Source organism: Dromaius novaehollandiae, chromosome W, assembly GCF_036370855.1.
Source record: "Dromaius novaehollandiae isolate bDroNov1 chromosome W, bDroNov1.hap1, whole genome shotgun sequence".
Lineage (NCBI taxonomy): Eukaryota > Metazoa > Chordata > Aves > Casuariiformes > Dromaiidae > Dromaius > Dromaius novaehollandiae.
The window spans coordinates 16,927,715-16,945,987 of NC_088130.1; the positions used below are offsets into that span (position 1 = coordinate 16,927,715).

The 18,273-nt window shown below is 36.3% G+C and overlaps 1 protein-coding gene across 3 annotated transcripts in view; it reads left to right on the forward strand.

Annotated features, from left to right (window-relative positions):
• Positions 1-18,273, forward strand: part of LOC112978753 (death-associated protein kinase 1) — a 95,534-nt gene that overhangs the window by 55,412 nt on the left and 21,849 nt on the right. For 2 of the 3 annotated variants that reach the window (XM_064500546.1, XM_064500547.1), the window contains exons 4-17: positions 1,520-1,658; positions 3,085-3,214; positions 3,498-3,546; positions 3,698-3,724; positions 4,171-4,323; positions 4,485-4,530; positions 6,696-6,785; positions 8,179-8,271; positions 9,859-9,978; positions 11,149-11,247; positions 12,053-12,151; positions 12,932-13,030; positions 14,599-14,796; positions 15,830-16,027. In XM_064500546.1, coding sequence (XP_064356616.1) covers positions 1,520-1,658; positions 3,085-3,214; positions 3,498-3,546; positions 3,698-3,724; positions 4,171-4,323; positions 4,485-4,530; positions 6,696-6,785; positions 8,179-8,271; positions 9,859-9,978; positions 11,149-11,247; positions 12,053-12,151; positions 12,932-13,030; positions 14,599-14,796; positions 15,830-16,027 — 1,540 coding nt within the window. The remainder of the gene's footprint in view (positions 1-1,519; positions 1,659-3,084; positions 3,215-3,497; positions 3,547-3,697; positions 3,725-4,170; positions 4,324-4,484; positions 4,531-6,695; positions 6,786-8,178; positions 8,272-9,858; positions 9,979-11,148; positions 11,248-12,052; positions 12,152-12,931; positions 13,031-14,598; positions 14,797-15,829; positions 16,028-18,273) is intronic. The other variant, XM_064500548.1, reaches the window with a different exon arrangement.

Genomic DNA, 18,273 nt, shown 5'->3' on the forward strand with positions numbered 1-18,273 from the left:
TAAAATAATGAACTGTATTTAATCTGTAGGAATTCCATTTTAATGTTTCTAAAACAAACAGGGATGATTAAAATGACCTTTCTCCCTTCCAGGCTGTAATTCTTATATTTAATGGCACTTTGTTCCAATAATTGCTTTCATGAAGAAAATATTACAACAGCACAAATAAAACTAAAAACAATACCCTTATTATCTTCTAGGCAGCTGAATGAAAGCTCCAAGAACTCATTAAAATATACTTTGCATGCAGTTTGCAGTACAATAATGCAAATTAAGTCTCTTGAACAGTAGACATGATAAAGCATGTCAAATATATTTCCAGAAACTCGCCCGGACTGTTTAGCCATTGTTATATGTTAATCCCATTATTTTTCATAATCAAACTTTAAATCATGAACAGATTCTTTTCCTACAGAAAGTCAACATGTATGAGGGTGTACTTTCTGGATTTTTCAAGTATCAGTACAGTGCAAAAGGCGGGAAATAGTATGACTAGTTTTGCAGTCTCCAACACATCTGTAGGCAATAATGCTGTTTTCATAAACAGGAAAAACAGGTTGCCAGACCAGCCAGTGATCTCAACATATGTCTTTAAATTGAGGGAAGACTGCATGAGGTTTTGAGGTGTTTTTTAAGAAAAGTTAGAAATCGTGTTTCCTATTTACTAAAATTCCATGTGTCTTGGCCCTGTTGATAATAATCATCATTCCTGCCAGATGACTGACTAAGCTGAGAAAAGGGTCATTTTCAGTTTATTCCTTTCCCTCAAATGCAGGCTTCCTCAGGATCTGGGTAATGCCTATGCACCCCCTTCAGTTCTTACGCTCTTATTTCTGCCTGTGCAGCTAAAATGCTGCAAGTGATCTTAAAGGCAGTAGTTGCTTTTCCACTATAGGAAAGGTGTGATAATTTTAATTCCAAGTATGACATGATGAATGTGACACACTATTTTAAAGATTACAATGTATTTTCAAAGAGTTGAATGCTTTGGGGAGTTTAGAAACTGCATAGCAGGACAGCTACTAGTATTTATTTCAAAATATTTATTTCAAAGGAAGCTTTAGCTTTTCTGTTTCCCAATACATAAAAACTCTCACATTTTACTGGTACTATGAGCCAATTCATGTTTTGTTTTCTTAGATGTTCAGCTACATTACTATGTTTTGAGCATACTTACTTCTCATTTAATTTTATTCTTTATTTAAATTTAGATATAGCTGACCCTGTTATGCTTTGGGGTTTTTGGGGGGGGGGTTGTTTTGGGAGGACTTTTTTTAGGTTTTTTGTTTGAAAATAAGATTTCTGTATTGTAATCTTTCCCCTCTCCAGAGGAAGAGGGATAGAGTTACTGACTGTTTCAGGTATTGAATTATGCAGTTTTCATCTTCTGGTTTGATATTGATGGTGTTAAAAGCATCAATATCAAACCAGAAGATAAGATTGCTCTAAGAATAGTTATGCTAAAAAGAACCTAGAGGTTAAAGCAAGCTTGTCAGTAACTCTGCTTCTGTTCTCCAAGTGTTGCAGGTGGAGAGCTCTTCGACTTCTTAGCTGAAAAAGAATCTCTCACGGAAGAGGAAGCCACAGAATTTCTCAAACAAATACTTAATGGTGTTCAGTATCTCCATTCTCTGCAAATTGCCCACTTTGATCTGAAGGTATGTTGAGCAGATTAAAAATGTAGACAACTGCAAGCAACATCCCATTAAGTCCTTACAACACCAGCCAGAAATCTGCCATCATGCAGATATTGGCTGTAGTTTTGTTTTGCTAGCTTATGTAGACAGGGGAAAATTCAGCCATTGAAAAGAGATTATTGAACCATGAATAGTTCTCATCTGTTGCCACATGGAAAATGGCAACTTAGAACAAAATGATACCATACTGAGAAAACAATCTTCAAGTAAAAACTATGTTTAGGACTGTATGGAATGTGGATGTGTGGATGGGATGTGGATACAACATTCTGGATAGGATGCCTTTTCTCAGTGGGTTTTTGGGGGTGTGTGGGGGGGTTTTTGTCCTTGTTTTTTTTTTCTTCCTGTTATGTACATCCTATGTTCACTGGAAAGTTATCTATAGGTAGTAAAATGAAACAAGACAGAATTGCCCATAAAGATTCTTGTAGAACCCCTTTTTTTGTTTTTGTATTTTTTTTTGTTTGTTTTTAAGAAGAAAAGCTTTATTTCAAATGAACTTTGCATCCTTTTGGCAATGGAAAGAGATCTTTTGCATGTAAACTCAGTTAATGCTTTTTTATTGTTTAGTTTCAGAATATTGAATGTCTTCATATGTAAGAATTTTTGATAGTTTTATGTCATCTTAATGTGGGAAGGCAGCTGAACATTTGCTAAAGTCTGCTGAAGTCAGCAGCTATGTCAGTGATAGGAAAAGGAGGCATTATTATTATATGGCAGTGGAGCTCACCACTTCAAAGAATAGGTTTGGTCTTTATAAGGTGATCATCAAGATAAATGAGTTGTGAAAATAAAATAATATACTTTTAATATTTCCTCACAGCCATTGTGTCTGATAAAGCATCCTTACACTTGATAAGAATATGCAAATTGAAATATGCAGCAAAAATAGAAATGTAGGGAGGGAAGGAAGAAAATTACTTTTGCCACTTACCTGCACATCAGCCATTATGTTTGAAGTAAAAAGACGTAAAAGAATGGTGATATTGAAGTTCTTAGTGGCTCCAAAAGTCATCTTTAACTATGTGAGCAGAGCATGTGTAGCTCTGAGAGCTCTTCAGGGCATGCTAGCTTATGGACGTGATAGGATGTGTTTCAGCTCACTTGGTCCACGTGAAAACTGCAGTAGTTATATTTACAAAAGGTAGAATCTCAGCCCCAGGGAAATAACAGGAGCCTGTCATCAGTGTGAAATCCTGATTTATTGTACTTAATTTTAGCATGTTAGGTCTTAATAGCAAATGACAGGATTTTCTTGCTGAAGACACAGATCAAGAGACTGAAGTAGATACTGAGCGAGGGCTCAGTGCTTAAGGGTACTTGTATGTATCAGACATTTTGTACCTACTTATCTCTTCCCTCTTCTTCTCCTTCTTCTCTCTTGAAGCCTGAAAACATAATGTTGCTGGACAGGAATGTACCAAAGCCTCGAATCAAGATTATTGACTTTGGTTTAGCACACAAAATCGACTTTGGAAATGAATTCAAAAATATTTTCGGAACACCAGAGTTTGTTGGTAAGAACACTGTTCTTTCTTCAGACTACTCTTTTTCAGTATGTGAAATGGTATGTGTGGCTTAGCTTGGTTTGGCTGAGTTACTGTTTACATAACTTGTGTGCAATTTGTGACATTTTGAAATTTAGTAGAACAATTTATAGTGTTCATTAATAACTTAGACTTGAATTAGAGTTATCTTTATCTATCAGCATCTTGGCTAGTTATGTCTGACATACACATGATCAGAGTGACGTAGGTCTGTTCTTTGATTATGTACTGATTTTCTTCTTTTTGCCTTCAGCTCCTGAAATAGTAAATTATGAACCTCTTGGTCTTGAAGCAGATATGTGGTAAGCTATTGAATCTTTTTTGAGATAAATCTCTCATAATTATTCTAAAGTTCTAACTTTTTTTTTCTTTCTCTCTCTCTCTCTCTCCCCCCCCTCCCTCTCCCTCTCTGTCTCCCTCCCCCCGCTCCTTTTTTTTTCTTGTTCACTCCAGGAGTATTGGTGTAATAACTTACATTCTGTAAGTACCAAAATCTACAGGTGATTCTTTGGGAATACTAATTTTTTATTCTGATTCTATCCTCTGGGTTTTCAGTTATATGATTTCATTTTTGTCAAAAATTCACGTAAAAATTCTGTGCAAATCAAGCCAGTCTGCACATAAGTCGAGTGATCATAAAAGCAATAGTATAGTTACTGAAAGAACAGACATTAGTCAGCATTGAGATAGCATGGGAAGCTGGCTTCACATCTTTAGGCGATATTCCTTAAAGGCTTTACTTTAATCAACATTCTCTGAAATTACAGTGAAGCTTTTTGTCCTATTAGATCAAATCTTCCTTAAAATACATTTGCAGTTCTAAAGCAGAAAAGAAGTACATTCACCTTCTGCCTTGATTTGATCATAGAGGGTTGAAACAGCAATATTACAACATGTAATGAGAGGATTGTTCTGTCTTTCTGCAGTCTAAGTGGTGCATCACCATTTCTTGGAGAAACCAAACAGGAAACATTAGCAAATGTGTCTGCTGTGAACTATGAGTTTGAGGAAGAGTTCTTCAGTAGTACTAGTGCCCTAGCTAAAGATTTTATACGAAGACTTCTAGTCAAGGATCCAAAGTGAGTTATTTCTCTTCTCATATATGTGCTGTTGCACACTGAATTATCTGTAGCATTTCAGATTACATATTTTGCAATGTTAGTTTATTAAAAATATAGTATTATGTATTTTTTTGTAATTTTTATTATCTGAAATAGTTGTATCTTTTCTCCTGTTAAAGGAAGAGAATGACTATTCAAGATAGTTTGCTGCATCCTTGGATCAAGGTTAGTATGTAATATGTTCTCTCTTATCCTGTTTTTTAATCAGTCTTTATTTCGTATTATACTTTTTCAGTTTTTTAACAAAACCTTCAAAAGAAAAATTGGCATATCTGTTCAATAGATCTTACTGTTTCAGAGAGCTGTCTCTATGTAAACTACTAAGTGCAGAGTGTGGACTTTATTAAGGTATCCTCCATGTTGGTTAGTGGTAGGCAAGTACTGCAGTCCATTATTAAGATTAAAATCATGCTCAGGCAGAGAAGTTAGTGTTCAGAAAGCATTGTACTGACAAAGACACATTCTCTGAATCCAGTCCAGTTTCCCCTCTGCTCACTTACATTTGTCATCTTCTAATCTCCATATTTAGATTGGACAAAAGGGTCATCTTTCTTCTTTCTTTCTTTCCTTCCTTTCTTCCTCTCTCTTTAGACTAAAGAAAGCAGTTGATGTGGGGCAGTGATCCACTTCTTTTTGAGGGTTCCACAGTGGTTGATGTGGATCAAACTGTTGTGGTGCAGCTAAATTGAGCAGGAGAGAAAGAGGAAAGAGACCGCTCTTTTTAATATGTGTATAGTATACCTATCACTTAATGTAATCAATTGCATATCACGTTCTCTTTGCGAACAGTAAATCTTTTCAGTGCCAGTAATTTCCCCGGTCTTGGGCGTGCACTTTCCCTTGGAGGTTTAATTTAAGTTGCCACTGCTGACCTGATAAATAATGACTTGTTAAGCTCTGTTATCTTGATTACTTCAGTCCTTTGTATCTGTATCTATTATAAATCAATTTCATTCTAGTAGTTCATTTTCTTAGAAATTAAGCCTTAGGGATGTTGACTCTTACTCAGTAAAAGAAGAGCTGTGAGTGTTTGAAACCTCTGCTTACTGGTTCTCTGAGAAATGGAGAATGTGTCCATGTCACAGCTGCTGCAGTTCATAGCCTGACATCTTGGGGCAAACACTTAAACACCAGTATGCCAAACTACACATTTGACTGAAAGAAGTATTGGTACCCACTGTGCTTTGATGACTTTTCCATGGCGCAATCGTGAACAGCTGGAATGTGAAGCAGGCAGTTAGGGTAGTGATGTTTTAAACCACTAGAGCAAGCATTGTCTGAGTTTCTCTTTCAGAGCCCAGGGCTTCCACTCCTGGAACAAGAGATGCTGATTTGTACCCTCTCCTGTTCCTTTATATTTTAACTTTCCAGACATCCTTCCCTCATACCACTGCTCATATCCTCCTTCCCATCTTCCCATCACTGCCTTCACCTGAATATCTCTATCAAACTGAGTTTGTAGGGCCTTCCAGACTCCAAGTCCCAGCTCACGTAATGCAAAATTTGGTATACTCTACTGGAAACTGGTACATGATACTAGTCTGAGAAAGATTGAAGGGTACAGTGTTAGAGATTTCTGCAGAAGTAGGTGGGATGGTCTTCTGGAGGCAGGGGGAGTGGGGGCTGGACCCAGCAGAGAGAAATTACAAACCTGTCCAACTGATTGCACTGAGACTAGTAATAACTTGGACGGCATCTAAAATCAGGTGGGATATTTTCCTGGAAGATAAGATTTATCTAGGAAATGATATCCAATACCTCTGCCAGAGAGAGAAGTTAAGGACAAAGCTGAATGCTCTATTGACTGTTGGGGGTTTTTTTGTGTGTTAAATTTCCTTTTGAAACCTTTATGTCTTTGTTTCAAAGTGGCCTTTCAAACAAATGAGGTAGTCAACAGCACTGTCTTATTTCATCAGCTTCATATTTTGCTAAGGCAAACAGCAAGGAAAATAATTCATTATATTAACCCTGAACCCAAAATTATCATCTCAAGACCACTCTGCTGGAAGTAAGGGAATCCACAAAACTTAGTTCCGTTTTCCCATCCCTACAACTAGAAAAAAATTAGTGTTGCATGGAACATTCTCAGGTATGGATTTTCTTCAGGGTATTTTCTCAAGGTATTCCAGCTGCATGCTCCACTAAGCTGTGCGTGTTGTAATTGTAAGCACACCATTTTTTTATTATGACAGTATGATAATACTATTATAATGTAAGTGGAAGTCATCACTGAAGGGCAGAGAGACTTAGAGACAGGCATATGCTTTATGGAAGTTGTGGTTGTAATTGTGGGATAGTTCCTAATGACCTTCTTTTACTTTTGCCCATAGCCTAAAGACACCCAACAAGCACTTAGCAGAAAAGCATCTGCAGTGAATATGGAGAAATTCAAAAAGTTTGCAGCACGACGAAAATGGAAAGTAAGTTGTTCAATAAATCTTCAAAATGATGGCAACATGCAGTTACAATAGCGCTGCTTGCTCTGGGGAGACATAAACATTTGTGATCACTCTTTTTTATTTAAAGGCAATACAAAATCTCAAACTCTTTATTGAGTAGAGGAAAACATTTTGGCACTGATCAGTGCCTTTCAGAGTAAGGGAGAGGGAAGAAGGAACCTATTTTTGTGTTAATCTGGAAAAAATTATTAGGTGCTTGAGTATGGTAATAAGGGAGAAAACTTCTTCATTATGATCTGCATACAAATGCTTGTGTGTGGATTGTTTGTTTTATGCATCTAGTTGTATGCTGTCATCATCTGTCTTGGTAATGTTTGCAGACTAAAAGCATTTGTAAATGTAGGCACATGTTTTTGTGACAGTAATCTGAGTATATCAAACATCCCTTTAGCAGGCCTCACAGAATTAACTGTTCCAGTAAACCATTCAATAGAAAAAGAAAAAAAAATTAGTCTGTTCTGCAAGGGATTTTTGGTCTGAGACTGCAAACCTGTTTAGAAGAAGACATCATTTAATCTTTCCAGAAATGGGGCATGGCATTAGCTGAAAGCATGGGCCTGGGCAAGGAGTTGTTCATCAAGACAGGCATCTCCACTTCTTCAGTGTGCACACTGGGGAATTCACACTGAAACTAAACAAGGACAGGACTATTGTATGAGAAATCTGTTTATCATGGGGAGGGTGAAACATGAGGCAACAGAGGGCTGTATTATTAGGAAAGCAGTTCAATGCATTGTCACAAAGGCCAAGAAATAGGATGATTTTCTTAAGTCATGGAGCAGTGGCGCAAAATATCCAGCTAAGAAGTACGTTTACACCAAAATTTAATGTTTGTGTTAGGTGAAGATCAACTGCATGTATAAAACTTAAAGATTAGTCTGCTGCCCTAAAACAAGATGGTAGTGCTAGGAATATCTTAAACTGTAGTTGTAATATGGCACTTAAAGGAATGCTGTCAGCTAATTTATGCTTAGTTTAGGTTTTCTGTGTGCACGTACTCTAAAATCCCCCTTTTTCAAATATTTTTAACAAATTTCAGACTTGGATAAGAGGATGTAATGGAAATTTATTTTACTATGGATTTAAACATCTTTATGAAATAGAGGAGTGATCCAAAAAATATTAGGTAGCTGTGCTAGTGTATATGAATAGCCTGTTTGCATTAAAAGTTCCAGATGAAATTGAAGGTGAATAAAAGGGAGATGAGGGGGAAGGTTTGAATCAGACTCCTGTTTGTTTGTGTTGGTAGTATGACAGTATTCCTTTAAAATCTCTGCAGTAGCATCCTATCACAAGTATTCTGTTTTGATTTTTTTTTTTTACATATAGCTTTTCTCTTCTTATTTTTAAAAAGCAATCAGTGCGCTTAATATCCTTGTGCCAAAGATTATCAAGATCTTTCTTGTCCAGAAGTAACATGAGTGTTGCTAGGAGTGACGATACTCTGGTAAGTATATATTTCTATGGTTAGATTGCTTTAATAAGTCTGAAACTTAACAGCTTGTGAGATGATTCTAACACGAATATTGGATTGTTGTAAATGGATATAATTAATTATTTTTATATATAAGAAGAAATAGGTCTTTAAGATAGAAAAGTGTTATCCATAATCTGATCTTCTGCATAAAATAAACCTTAGAATTTCATTAATTAATTACTGTATTGAGCCTGATGACTAGTACTTGAATTTAATTTATCTTGATTTTGAAATTTGATTCATGTGGAGCTTTAGTACTGTAGTAATTGTAATGTGAAAAAGTTAAAACTGAATTTTTTTCATGGTACTGTATAGCATAACGTAATTTTATTTTTTTCTTTAATTTAAAATATTCAAAATTATTCAGAGAACTTGACACCCTCCTAGGTACAGTGAATGTTGCAGAGTATTAACAGAGTAAGCAGTTTTTAAAGGAGGAAATTTTAAGAGTTGGCCAGTCTCAGTTTGTGGTGTTATATTGTCTACTAGATTTAAGTAGTCAGGGGCAATAGTTGTATGCTTTGTAATTAGAAATGCTTGTAAATCCAAAAGCCTTCTTATTTAGCTTACTCTCCAGGTTTTACTACATGCTTCACAAATTCTGTGATCATCCAAGTATATATGTTAATATATTTAGAGCTGGGTAAGCTCATCTTTTCTGGGCAATAGTGGGATCAAACTTTAAAGAAGAGTTTTTTTCAAAGCCTTTTTTATCTGTGATATCCTCTCTTTATCCTTCCTGTGCAACTCCAGCCTCTTATTTCCACTTTTCCTGCTCTTATCTTTCTGCTTTCACACTCTTTGTTCTCCCAGTCCTCCCCCAGCCATGCACTCTGGGTTGTCAGTTGTCACTATGCCTTTTAACACTCAGTCAGCATTTCACACCCGTGTTATAGCCTAATGCTAGTGTTACTCTAAAAAAAATCAGTAACTTCTGGAGAGGAGAGAGAAATGACCCAAATATTGGCTTCTGTGGCTTTCAGCTCTTTGATATTTTAGTGCATGGAAGAAGACTAAAGTTACATCCACAAAGGTATTTAGGCTCATTACTTAAGTTTTAGGTTCATAACTGGTCCTTTTGAATAGGCGACAGTTAAGTCCAGAGTACTTCTGCTGTGGCCTATCTCTGAACAACTCAAAATTTCATCTTGCATTTTATAGTTGTGTACTTTTTTTTTCTTTTTTTTTAACGTTCCTATCACATACACAAACATAGTCAGTTTTGTTTTATGCAAATGGTTGAAAGTCCTAGGAGAAGAAACATACATGCCTAATAAAGGAGAACCTTGTCTGGCATCTCACACAATATATGATGGGTTCGTATATAAAGAAGAATGAAACATATTGTACCAGAAGAGAGCTGGATTTTCAAATAGCACTTATACATTTTAGCCATATGCTTTCAGGAAGGATCATATCCTTGTAGCTGAAAGGTTCTACAAGACTCTGAAAATTTGACTTTTTAAATTTTTTCCATGTCTTGGCAGGTGTTGAGATAGAGAGGAATTTTTTTTCTTTTAAGCTAACAATTTTTCTTCTTTCTCGTTTAATTACAAGGATGAGGAAGATTCATTTGTGATGAAAGCTATTATTCATGCCATCAATGATGACAATGTTCCTGGATTACAGCATCTCCTGGGATCTCTGACAAATTACGATGTCAATCAACCCAACAAGGTAAAGTATGGGTCTGTGCTGAGGTGGGTGGGGGACTAGCTCTCACCCTGTTGAATAGAGCAGTGGGGTTGTAAAGTAGAAATGTAACACATGAAAAAAAAAAAAAAAAAGTGGATGGGAAATAATTCTGTCTTCCTTTTGGGGAAATCTTACTAAAGTGTTCTGTGTTCAGTCTTCTCAAACTACCTGAAAATGGAGCCCAAAACATATTCTTACCTAGGCCTTGGCAAAATACAATTCCAAATGAAAAGTAACAATCAAATCTATTTTCAAGAGCTTTCAAGTTATCAGCTTTTTTTTTCTTTTTTAAGTTGTTGTTTCTTAGGGCAGATGAAGATGGCGGAATAGTCCTATCTTTTTGGTATTACTTCCTTCTTTTCCAGAGGCCTTTTAAAAACTGAAAGTATGGGGATAATCGTACTGCTGAAGTTGACTTTGTAAAGCACTGTTAAAAAAAAAGGTGTCCCGTTCTGCAGAAACTGGTTATCTCAACATTATATTAGATTGTGCTGTTCATCTATTTCAGAAATGCAATGGTTTTGCTTACTAAAGTATTTCAGTTTACTGCTGCTGTACTAAATTGGATTATCAGAATTGAGACCAGGAAGCTGAAGTTCTGTTCCTGGCTCTTCTGGTTGACTTTGAATACATCATCTCTGCTCCATTTTTCACTTTCCTATAAAAAGGGATAGATTATACTGATCTGCATTATAAAGTACTTCAAAAAATATTGATGAAGAGTGCTATAAAATTAAAGCCTTTATTCTTTTGCTGTTAAGAGGTCTTGAACCTTTCAAGTTACCAGTGTATTTTTTGTTTTACTGCTACAATTCCATGTAATTTTCTAGTAGGTTGCTAGTGATTTGTGTCTGTGAGGTATTGTGACCAATTCTGTATGCCTTAAAATGCACATATAAAGGGACTGCAGAGGGGAACATCCTTGTCAAACTGGGCTAACGAGAGTTTAATGTTAGTATTCCTGTCTTGAAAAACTTGGCTTTAATGTATAGCATACTGTTTAGTAAATGTAAATGTGACCTCATCCCAGAAATAAAGAAAACTGAAGTGCAATAAACTTCTTTGCTCCATGGGATAAATAATTTTCTCTACAACATGCTCTCTTCCTTAGTGCCTCAAAAATTAAGTATATTGTTTATATTTTGTTAATAGCATGGAACACCTCCTTTATTAATCGCTGCTGGCTGTGGAAATATTCAGATGCTTCAGTTGCTTTTAAAGCGTGGATCCCGTATTGACGTTCAAGATAAGGTCAGGGTTCTACTTTGTCAACATTCGATAAGTGTTCTTGAGTTTCAGTACAGTTAGCAGAAAACAAACACATCAGACCAGGTTGTACTGGACATGAAAACATCTGAGCTGTAGAGTCTATTACATAAGTTATCCAGTGCCCTCTGCAGCAAATCTTTAATAATTTCAGGTGTTGCTACTGCATAGCCTTCAATTTTGATCACTTTAGCTGAATTTGAGCAATACTAATCTTAAAATGTGGTTGTTGCTTATGAAATTGCTTTGATTAATTTAAATTAATAATTGCCCTAAAACATACTGGTAAACTTTATTTAGTACAGGATGGAGTGATAAATGCACATTTTATTGATATAGACTATTGCTACTAAAATTCGTAAGTGTGAAGAGGGTATGCTTTGCAAAGCACGTTTTTTGAAACACTGTTATAATCATCTGGAGCTCATTTAAAGCAAATCACTAGAACCACTGTCTCTAGCTAGTAGATGGTAAAATATGTAACATAAATGTTTTTATCCTGTGACAGTTTTTTCCTCAAAAATGCCTTTGCAAGGGAGAAGAGGATGTAAAGCTGTAAAGATCTGTTAGTTATCCTTGCACAGAGGGTTGGGGTTTTTTTCGGTTTACGATTAAAAAAAAATCAAAGTTCTGATATAAGCCATAGCTTGACTAGCTCGCATTTACTGCGATGAATCTGAGCTGTTCAATGTACCTGTGTACATGTATGTGCATGTATATCTCAATGGCAATCTAAAATTAGGACAAGTTGTTTGATGATCTATGTAAAAAAAAAAAACATTTTGGACAGGCTGGATCTAATGCAATCTACTGGGCTTCTCGACATGGTCATGTAGAAACACTGAAATTTCTCAATGAGAATAAATGTCCTTTGGATGTCAAGGATAAGGTAAGAACAAAACTTTCCATCTTTTTTGTAGATAGTTGGTTTTTTTTTTTTAATATATATACATATATATATAGCTTCATCTTAGCAAAGGGAGAGGGCTTGCCACTAGAATGATTTTCAACTATGCCATAATCCCAAGAACGTGACTGGCTTTTTTTAGTGTGGTTTTATAAGCTGACATATAGGGCTCTGATAACAGAGCTTTTAAGTAACTGCACGTACTGATTATTTTTCTGACAAATGTTAACCAAGCATGCATATAAATGTGGTGAGTACATGGTGGGTAGGTGGGGAAGTACAAACCTAAATTAATTTTCTCATGAAGACTGGTTTCACATTGGAACACAGGGTAAAATCGTGATTCTGTTTTTCATTTCTCTTGATTGAAAATTGCTTTTGTCTGACAAGTAAATTTGACTGTTACAAAGTTGACTATAATGAAGCCTAACACTTTATAGTTGATGATCATTTACCTTGTCTTCAGCAGTGTTATTTGAGTAATGTTGGCACTAGAAATTGGTTGCTGTTAAAATCTTATACCTTAACAATATTTTTATACTGGCCAAAGCTGCAGTGTAGAGGCACTTATATATACTTGCGAAATGTAGTTGGTCAAGGACCCAGTGCAAGGCGTATTAGCAAAAGTAGTGCTCAATTTATCCTGATTGGGGTATTAAAAAAGAGGTTACTCTTTTAATAAAATTCAGACCATGCATGGTGGTGTGTATCTATGGGTGATGTATGAAACTACACTGGAATGTTCTTCTTCTATAATTGCAGTCTGGAGAGACAGCTCTCCATGTCGCAGCTCGGTATGGGCATGTGGATGTGGTTCAGTTTCTCTGTAGTATTGGATCCTATCCAAACTTTCAAGACAAGGTGAGTCATAGCCACTTTCTATTTTTCTTAAACAAATACAGCTTTAGCATTAGTGGTCAAAACTCCTGGTCTTGCCTTGATGCCTCACACATGTTTGAATTTGAAAAAGTAATAGAATTATGGAGGTTTCTATACCTTTTAATAGATGAAGACTATTCAGAAACAGTGTGCATGAAACTGCCACAGCGGTACTCATAAAACACAGGTTCTCTTGAAAATGAAAGCTTAAAAATGAAGAGAACTGTGCATCACAAAGGTATGGGTGATGTGTCCTGAATTCAGGCTAATGCTTTTTCTTAGTTACTGCCTTGACTTCTGCTTTGGGTTTTTTTTTTTTTTTTTTTTTTTGAGTCATGGAGATTCCTTAAATGTAAAGCTCTCATTTGGAAATGAACTTGCAGGAGGGCTGCTATAAAGAAGGAAAATAAATCCTACCTGTCAGCTGAACTGGAAACTCTTACGGGAAAACAGGAAGGAAGAGAATTAATTTAAAAGAAAAAAAAATCATTCAACCCAAATTTCACTAAGATTCCATAGTCTATTTGAGTTCCTCCAGCCTTTCGAAATGCTGTATGCTGTAGGACTATCTTTATATTGTTTAAGCAGCAGAAGGTCAAAGGGCCCCAGAAAGTGCTGTTTGGCTGTTACTTTTTCCTCAGATTTTTGCAGAATCATTTGATGATTCCAGCATCGATAGTATCCTCATCGATATTTGCCAAGTACAAAAGGGTATCCCATTGCTTAGAATTTAACAGGATGACTCTTCCTGTTTTTTAATCCTCCCTGCTTTGCATTGAGCTACAGAAGCAATGTTTTCCATACTTGATTTTTATAAAACATATGAGTGCCTGAATGATGTTCTGCAGAATTGTTATGAACCACAGGAAGATTGAAGGTGAATGTTTTGAAGCTTCTTTGGTTCAAACAAAGACCAAATTAGAATTTCAGTCACAACTGAACTTGAAGTAATTCAAAATGCCCACAGCTTCAAAGCCGTGTCTTAATGTGACATTAGATGACTCAGTTTCCTAAGTACCTAAGTCACTGCCTACACTCAAAAATCATTTAGATGTGCTTTGAACATTGTAAACAGTGATGTGCCTCAATCTGCAAGTCTCGTGCAATTTAGATCCCCTTGGTGAGTGATCCATTTTAAATACTGTATTAGTCTCTCAACACACAGGATGTAGAAGTTGCTTATGAAGGAGGATGCGTTTTCAAGTAAGAAGTAAGATAAATAGCTTTATCAGCATAGAAACATCACAATTAGTGTTGCTTATGTGCCAGTTATCGTGCGTAGATAGCTTTATGGTTAGAAATATGGACTTCCAGAATCAAGATAGTGATGAAAATCTAGTGAGTTATCACAGTCAGTGAGTTTATCAGCAGGAATTATTCCCATTTTGAGAATGTCAGCATTAGAAATTACCACACCCTTTTATAGGGCTTACTTTAATAGACTGACTTTTTTCTTTCCTGACATCTTCCTGTATTTCTAAGTTAACCTGGAGAATAGTTTCTGCTGGCATTTGGCTTCAGCTTGTGTGTTTCCTAATCTGTGTTGATAGGAGGAAGAAACACCGCTGCATTGCGCTGCTTGGCATGGCTACTACTCCGTTGCCAAAGCACTTTGTGAAGCAGGTTGTAATGTGAACATTAAAAACAAAGAAGGGGAGACTCCTCTCCTAACAGCATCTGCTAGGGGTTACCATGATATTGTGGAATGCTTGGCAGAGCACGGAGCTGACCTTGGTGCAACAGACAAGGTGAGTAATGGGTGAATGAGCTGTTTCTGGTCAAGAATTATGTCCAGAGGTCACAGGTGTCACAGAGCTGTACCTCTGAGTTGCTTCATTTGAGTGCTGCAAGCCATCATTATTTTTATGACATGAGTTTTCTGAGTGGATATTGATGGCTCCAGTAGTCTGTAAAGTTGCTGAGTGATTATTTTTCCATGATTGGGTTTTTGCTGTTGCATTATCACCTTACTAATTAATAACAGTTTATGAGCAACACACGCTCAAAAAAAAAAAAAAAAAGCAGGAACACTGACTGCTGGAGTTGGCAACAAGCTGTTAACTTGAGAGAAAAAAAATCTGTTTGCCTTTGATACTGTGTGTCAGATAAATCACAGCTAAAACCAGTAATCTACATTCCAACTATTTAAAAATAACTCCAGTTGATTCAGAACCATTTTTTGTCATTCAGAATGTGGTCCCAAGGAAGAATCTTTGCATTTTATTGCTTATACTTACACTATGCTTGTCCTTATAGCTAGCATTATTCCCGATCAAATTGCCATTACATCTAAATAGTTGTTAAAGCAAGAAGAATGCTTTTGCTTCTGAAAAATTAAATTTGTTTTCCCAGTCACTATCGCTTTAAGCTGTTCCACAGAGTGAAAAGGCTCTGCCTCTAAAACTGTTGATTCCTACGTAGATTGTATGACTTTTGCATCGCTAACTTCTGTCAGTAAACACGACAGTGGTTTAAGATACTCAACTGGTTGTTACTGTTGGTCACTCTCCCACTCCCTAGGGAAGTCATCATCATAGAATGTTTATTTGCACTTCATTCATTCCAGTGCAAAGCCCAGTAGCTTAATAAATCTGTTTTCATGCCATAGTTGATTTGTTCTGACAGATATTGTGCATCTCCCTGCCTTCACTCTCAAAGGTAAAAAACATTGCGATTCTTGAGGCAGGGAGATGCACACAATTGCCATGAAATGATCATGACTCTGAAAAGTACTTTTTTGCATTATTAAAATTTTGCTTACAAGTTGTCTTTTGATTTCAGGACGGGCACATAGCCCTACACCTTGCTGTAAGAAGATGTCAAATGGAGGTGGTTAAAACTCTTATCAGTCAAGGATGTTTTGTAGATTTCCAAGACAGACACGGCAACACTCCTCTGCATGTGGCCTGCAAAGATGGGAATGTTCCTATTGTGATGGCACTCTGTGAAGCAAGTTGTAATTTGGATGTGCCTAATAAGGTAAATGGAATATGGGTACTGAACTACTTTGTTTAATAATAGCTCACCTATTGCATAGATGGCCTTTTTCACTTCTCTGATATGAAAAGTGTTTTTTTTCCTTTTTCCTTTCTTTTATTTTTTGTCTCTTAAGGTGGCCAAATGCAAAGCATTAAATAGCTTGTCTTGTAAATTTACGTAAGTTTGTTTTAGTTGAGTGAAGACAGAGCCCAACTGAATTAGTTGTCACAGCATACTTTGTTATTCAACTCTAATGTTAAAGTATATGCCAGCCTGCTTCCCTAGTTATGTGGTTTTGCTTTGTGCAGATTACAGCTAGGAGCTGGAGAACAGATGAAATGCATTTCTTCTGGCTTAAATGAGCATTGACTTGAAGTGATTTAATAATAATAATTTACTTACAGAGTTGAAGATTGGCACCTTTTTATAAAAAATCTTTGAATTCTTCCAAATGTTGTGAAAAGATCTGCACCTTCATCTAACAAGTGATGTAAATCAACTGCAGATTCTATTCCCAGTTACAAAAATACATGTCATCTTGACCGGTTTATGTTTTCATGCCTTGAGTTGGTTTATTAAAACAAATTCTAATCAAACATTTATCTAAAAATAAAATTGCTTGGATTTATTTATTAAACCAGTTGTTGCCAGCAGCGTACATTATGTCTCAGAATTTAAATGTTAAGTGTAAAAGTTTTTCAGAAGTTCGAGACAGTAGACTGAATGACATGCTTTGGAGGAACTTTCTTGTTTCTTTGTTTCACATAGGTGTGATGATCACAGAAACACTTGGCAATTTATGTACCTCTCTAAATTTTGATTCCAATGCATAGGACTGGATTACTGCCAGCTAAAAATGCAAAATGTCCATAATTGTAGTAATCAGTTTCCAAAGAGAGAAATTAAGAGCCTGTCTCTGAAACAAATGCTTTGTTGGCCTCCTTTGTTGTGCTAGTGCTGTAGGGTATGCAAAAACTAAATGTAGTATTTCGCAGGTTTAACATTCTGAATTTCCTTCTAAGGATCTTTAAATAAATCATAAGCTGCTTCGGGAAATTTTCCTATCACTGGTTTGAATAGCTTTAACGTCAGCCATTAAACTCTGCTGACTTGCTATGCAGGGTTAGGGCTTGATATTTAGCTTTGAATGACTTTCTCTGATCTGGAAGGATGCTAAAATGTTAATTTTATATGCCACAAAGTTTAAGAGTTATTTGTAGAAGTTCTTCTGTGATTTGTTTGTTTCAAGTGTTGCAGCTTCTTTTTTATTTGAAAGCAGTTCTGGCAATAACATACTACTAATTAATGTTTTCATTTATTACAAAAACTCTAACCTTCTCCACATCAGCCATCTTAGGAAGGCTGTGGGGCTTTTGGCTTAAAGGTTGTCCAGTACAATCAATTTTGTTTTTTAATAATTAAGATCATCAACTGCCAACTGAAAAATCTTACAATAATGAGCTCCCCAGTCCTGCCTCTGAGCTTAAACCTGATTGATTGGGCAATTAAATCCAGATCCACAGTTGAGAACACATTTTGAGGAAGGTGAGTTAATGCAGCCAAAGACTGGATTAGCACTTCTTTTCATAACTGAGAATGCTGAGCGGGGATCAGTGGCCTGGCCTCAAGTATACAGTGGAAAAAATCATTAGTCTTCAAGTGTTCAGTGGATATGGTGCCACAGCTATAGAAGCTGTGGTTAAAGTTTGTGTCCTGTTATTCCTTTAAGACTCTAGTATACTAGAAGGTACTTTAGAGCGTGCTTTATTTGAAAGAGTGACCCAGGGTCTTATGAAATAGAGGATCTTTATTTCCACTTGTCATCCAACAGTGAGCCCTGAAATGTGAGTGAATTACCATAATGACTGTAAATCCTTGCTTCTCAAATGTGGCTTTGCCCAGCATAAACGTAATGCTAGTTGAAGGTACTGTGTGTTTCTTCCACAGACTATGTGCAGTAGAACATCATGTGCATTTATTTGAGTTGAGGTGTAGGCTTCTGAGAAGCAAACATCTTTTCAGTTCAAGTTTTCCAGCTGATAGAAGGTTAGCTTTCCTTTCAAATACTTTTTCATGAAGTAAGCATGTGAGTTTACTTCTGAATGTAGGATTAGAACAGGGGTAGGAGCGTTGAAAGCAGCCAAAGGTGTGAGCAGGTAGAGGAAGAGTTACAAGCAGATGATATATGGTAGTGGTATTTGTAATGATGGATGGGAATGTGAAAGACCAGAAGTGGATGTCATGAG